The sequence below is a fragment of the Gigantopelta aegis genome, chromosome 4, assembly GCF_016097555.1.
Source record: "Gigantopelta aegis isolate Gae_Host chromosome 4, Gae_host_genome, whole genome shotgun sequence".
In the NCBI taxonomy this organism is placed as follows: Eukaryota; Metazoa; Mollusca; class Gastropoda; order Neomphalida; family Peltospiridae; genus Gigantopelta; species Gigantopelta aegis.
Genome location: NC_054702.1, coordinates 25,956,714 through 25,962,713, shown reverse-complemented (window position 1 = coordinate 25,962,713; position 6,000 = coordinate 25,956,714). Strand labels below are relative to the sequence as shown.

General features: G+C 36.0%; 1 protein-coding gene across 1 annotated transcript in view; it reads left to right on the top strand.

The window, feature by feature from the left end:
* Nucleotides 1-593: 593 nt before the first annotated feature.
* LOC121370277 overlaps nt 594-6,000 on the top strand; it is a 55,483-nt gene continuing 50,076 nt past the window's right edge. Inside the window, exon 1 of the mRNA XM_041495411.1 lies at nt 594-1,233. Within this exon, the coding sequence (XP_041351345.1) occupies nt 1,173-1,233 (61 nt within the window). The 5' untranslated portion in view covers nt 594-1,172. The remainder of the gene's footprint in view (nt 1,234-6,000) is intronic.

Sequence of the window (6,000 nt, the reverse complement as noted above, 5' to 3'; positions counted from 1 at the left end):
CTCCTGCCAGGAACCCTCCACTGGCGAAGTCAGAGGTCGGATCCATGGTGGGCGTGCCTGAACCTTCGTGGATATGGGCACGTTAAACAAGTTTCCATTCCATTCCATTATGCATGGGGACAGAGTCCTTGTTGTTCTAAACCTATAGCCAACATTGGTGCAGTGAAGATTTGCATCAATAATTAATAATTATTTACCCAAATTCAGTCCAGACTTGGTGTTACAAATTAATGGTTAATAGCCAATGGTTTTAAGACCTGTAGATCCTGGGTTCTTATCTCACTATCGATATCAGCTCCTACCCAGAATGAGTTTTAACAGCTAGCTCACAGGAGAGGTATTTTGTCACTATACCATAGCATTACTATCACTAATCACCAACAACTAACTATTAACCTCTAGATGTCACTATAGCCAGCCCAGATTGCTGAAGTTTGTCCATGACAGTGTGCTTGAACCATCTTTGGATATAAACATGATTTATTTATTTTTTAAATAAATGGTGTTCAACATAAAAGAAATTCTACTTTATGTTCGGCCTTTTAATGCATACTGACAAATGATGCATAGAATTTTTTTGGCAAATAAATAAATATGTGATATTGAAGATTGTCATTATGCAACTTGTTCCAAAAGAAACAGGTAGTAAAATTTCACGACTTTAACACAGCCTCTTGATTTCTCATCTTACTTCAGATAACTCGAATTCTGAAGGAAAAAAAAAGGCAGGTTGGCGAAACTGTAACGAAAACAAACCTAAAAAACAACGCAACTGCAAGGTTATAGTAACTTTAGATCAAACCTATTTATCATTTTGCGCAAGCATTTTCACACTTAAACAAAATCATATGGAAAAGTGATCAAGTACATCAGAAACAACCTGCCACCCCTATACGACGAAATGACCATGACCCGTGGATCAATACTCCCCATGACAAAAGCATTCTGCTCAATTTAAATGCAGGCGACTATTAGGGATGCAAGTTACAGCTCTCACAGATGGGCCAGGCAGCTAGGATGGGATGTTTTTAAAGATTCTGTAGAGTTTCAGCCGAGTTTTCAGCAGTGTTCTCTTATGGTGCCTTTCAGAGGCTGGTGGACTGGAGAGCTAGGATACTGAGATTCAGAAGATGTGAAGAGAACCTGTGATGAACGTGTTGCATGGATAAGGAATGGATGGAATTCTACGTGCTACCTCCGTGTTTCTCACCGGTCTTTTCATCCTCAGCAAAGGTATGTACGTGCAGCATGCAGTTCAAACTAGGCAGTTCTTAAAATACAATCGTAGTATGAGAATATGAGAAAACTAAAGTTGATCATAGTTAATAATTTTTATTATAAAATTAACTTTTAAATATTGAATCATTTTAAAGTCAGACACTAGCATATTCTTGAATTATAGACTAATTATGCAGTCTGATATTTAAAACCACTAATGGGTTGTCTACTCATGCAGCCTTTAATTGTTATTACATTATTTAATAAACCAGCTGGGGATATATATACAGTTTGAACCTTTTTCACTTTTTAAAAATATTTATAATATTATATAAAGATGCATTTGATTCTATAGCTACATGCTCTATGAAAATATCATTAATATGATAGAAAAAAGTAAGATTTACTTACAACTTACAATTTATATATAAATATCATATTATTTTACTTTCATATTTTTGTTTTAAATACTTAAAGCTGAATATAAAAGCCTGGTTTTTGTCTCACATGTGTGTAACTAAATACATTTACAATGCTTAAACACCTTTATTTAAGAAAAATAGGCTTCATAAATTCGGACGTTACTTTACTCATAAAACCAAACCCGATTTGTGAACATATTCACTTCAATGGATCAACAGGATTTGTTTCATGCACATACAAACTGAAATACATGTATGTCATTGTCATTTATTTAAATGAATATAATGGGATGAACATTTTTTAAAGAAAAAAGTATTTTTTATGAAAAGTTACCTGCATCTTTCAAAGATACGGCAACTTTTTTTCATGGGGTAGTACAGGTAAATTACATGTGAATAGCAGACTGGTTGGAATGTTTTGTTTTGTTTAATGACACCACTGGAGCACATTGATTATTTAATCATCGACTATTGGATGTCAAACATTTATTAATTCAGCAAGGGATCTTTTATATGCACTTTCCCAAAGATGGGAAAGCACATACCATGGCCTTTGTCCAGTTATGGTGCAATGGTTGGAACGAGAAAACAAAAACAATCAGCTGAATGTATCCACTGAGGTTGTTCGATCCTGCGATGCAACCACCTCAAGCAAGCACTCAACCGACTGGGCTAAATCCCACCCAGCAGACTGGTTGGATGCAGAGACGGAGAGATGTATGACCTCATGAACGGATGGATGGATGGATGGATGGATGGAAGGATGAATGGATGGATGAATGAATGAATGAATGAATGAATGAATGAATGGATGAATGGATGAATGGATGGATGGATGGATGGATGGATGGATGGATGTGGGTGGGTGGGTGGATGGGTGGGTGGATGATAGACAGACGATGGACAAATGGATTGATGGACACACAGACAGATGGATTGATGAATGGATGGATGGATGGATGGATGGGGAAGATGGATGGAGGGATAGATATATAGATGGGTGATGGGAGGGAGGGAAGAAGGAAGGAGAGATGGAGGGATGGTTGGATAGATGGATGGATATATCAATCAATGGATGGATGGATGAAAGGAAACATGGAAAGATGGATGGATGGATGGATGGATGGATGGATGAAAGCATGGAAAGATGATGGATAGACAGACAGATGCTTTTCACAGATAGATTTCAGATGTACATGGAATTATTAAATAAATAATCAACATAAATATACTTGTAAAATTGAATATTTAACAAAATATTATGATAGACATAACTTAAGGGTATTGAAAGTACTGTAATATTAAAATAAATATTTTATTTTATAGATTTTTAAAGTAACATCAGCAATGTTAAAATAACTGCAGTTGTTTAATGTTTAAAAAGGCACCTTTAGAACCATTAATAATAAAAATTATTTTTGACACACACATATATAATTTTTTTAAATAAACACCAAAACCCCCAACATTTTCCACAAAAAACCATCATATACAAATACACATGGTATATATATACCATGAACAAAGAAAATTCATTTCAAATTATGATTCACATCTGCATCAGTGAAAGAACCGTTACAATATATATCGCTGACGTCACGGTTTGTGGACCAGTTGCCCCAGCAGGGAAACCCCTAATAGGATGTCCTGATTTCTTCAGCCCTTTGTCCCCTGTCATGCATGGTTGATTAGACTGACATCTGTAACGGGGGGGGGGTGAGGCAGATGATCTTCGAACTGGGTTATGGGATAATTATACACCACTTAACCAATAATTAATGAGGGTTTGTCATTAAAAGCTACAGGCCTGTATTCAACAGTGATCATTTAGTGGTGAATATACCTTTATTGTTTAAAGAAAGCAAATAATCAATATTTAGTTTAAAATCAAGTCACATGCAGATCCAGTGGGGGGTAGACAAAAAAAACCCAACAACATTCCGACTTTAAGTTGAGACATGTCGATTACCCCATTGCAAAATATTCTGGATCTATATATGCCTGCCAATATATTACTTTAGATTTAAAATACTAAGAAGACAACAATTTCATTTTCTGTTGCTTTTGAAGGATTTTTTTAAACGGAGGGACGTAGCCCAGTGGAAAAACCGCTCACTTGATGCGCAGTCTGTCCAGGATCAATCCCTGTCAGTGGGCCTATTGGGTTATTTCTCACTCTAGCCAATGCACCACAAGTGGTATATCAAAGGCTGTGGTATGTCCTATCCTGTCTGTGGGATGGTGCATATAAAAGATCCCTTGCTACTAATGGAAAAATGTAGCAGGTTTCATCTCTATGACTGTGTCAAAATGACCATATGTTTGACATCCAATAGCCGATGATTAATAAATCAATGTGCTCTAGAAGGATTTTAAACCACGGTTTATTTGTGTTTTCAAATTCTAGGACAATATGGTGTCTAACATGGTTATTTTGACATCTGGTCAAGACAAAGAGAGAGAGATAGGAGATGAAATAAAAGGTGTTTAATGACACCACATGCAGCCAGGGTTTCTGCCAGGGTTTCTGCCAGAGGGTAAAACTCGTATGGAACCATACCAAAATTGTTTTGCAGATTTTTGTTTTAAGTTAATCTTTTGACAAAATTAATTACACTTATTATTACTGTATGATTTTCTTAACCCTAACCCTAAACGTAACCCATTTTCTTTGTGGGGGAGGGCCCCCATACCCCCCTGTTGACTGTGGATGCATTCATTTCCATAGCACCATGCATACCCCTCAAAAACCCATTTATACTATATTTAAGAGATGGTCATTACAGTGAAACTCCTCTAAACCGGACCCTCTATAAACCAGAATTCTCTCAAGACCAGACATTTTTCAGAATCCGTTTTTAAATATCAGTATACATGTAAGCAAACCTGTATAGACTGGATACCCTTTAATACCAGACCTTCTTACTGGGTCCAGTGGGTGTCCAGTTTAGAGGGGTTTACACCTAATTAATGTCCTCGTATAAATGTTGTGACTTGAGATGCTTCCATCATAGGATCGTTTCATGTCAGTAGACTCATTCTCTGATTGTTTTTTTTCCATATGGTCCATATGCCAGAAATAAATATTTGGATATGGCGCTATGAAATTGAATATTTACAATGTGTGTGCTGATTGCACTCACAGTCAATAGGGGTATGGGGGGGGGGGGGGGGGGGGGAGAGACCTCCCACAGAAAGAAAATGGGTTAGGTTTAGGTTTAGGGTAGGAGTTAAGAAAAGCATACAGTAATGATAGACTCATTTATTTTGTCAAATAGTCAACTTAAAAAAATTAAATCTGCAAAAACAATTGGGTATGGTGCCATACACATTTTAACCTCTGGCAGAAACCCTATTTATTATTACCAACCAGTTTCCTACAACTGAATGATGCCAAATGTATATCCACACATTTTCCCTCCAATTTAAAGTATTCTAGTGAGAATGCTACCAGCGGTCTACACCTCATTCTACTTTTGGTTACTGGTGGAAAAATTGCAAAAATAGCAAAGGCTATCAAAAATATGTTAACATAGTCCTATAATTATCAAAAGAATATTCCAAGTATTAATGCATAAATTATAATAAACACATACACATAAACTTATAATCCCTTCAATATCTTATACTGTGACAGCTTGCTCGGATAATTTTCATTATAATGCTTTGACTTGCAAATGTAACCTGTAACATGCATTATTCACAAAACACACAGCTACCTGGCGAAAACATCAATACAAACAGGTGAAAAACACTCAAATTACAATAATATGAAGTTGGAATTATTGTCATTATTTTTGTTGTTGTTCAAAGAATTACCGTCCTGTGATAGGCATGTTAATGTTGCTAGTCACATGCACTTTTGAAAAAGAACAAAAGCAGTTTCTTTACTTTTGAAAAGAACAAAAGCAGTTCCTGCATGGAGATATGAGTTTTGAGAAATGTCCTGGACAAATGAAATTAATAATGTGGCTGATCAGTGGGAGGCTGAGTAATGGATTCAACTAACAGGTGCCAGCAATTGTCGAGTCAGTGGGGTTCGTAATTAACAGATCATTACAGAAATATTCAATCACAGCGTGTATAGTTAGCTTCTTCAAAAGTGGGTTACGAGGTAATAAAATAGCCTTAAAATAGGTCACTGGAATAAAGCTACATTATTAAAAGATTTCATATATATATATATATATAGAGAGAGAGAGAGAGAGAGAGAGAGAGAGAGAGAGAGAGAGAGAGAGAGAGAGAGAGAGAGAGAGAGAGAGATTGAGATTTAAAATATGTTTTAATCTAAATATATTAATGCAATAAAGTATGTGTTTTTTCTTATTTGTGGCTGTGAACAAGTTGGGATCCTGTTGAA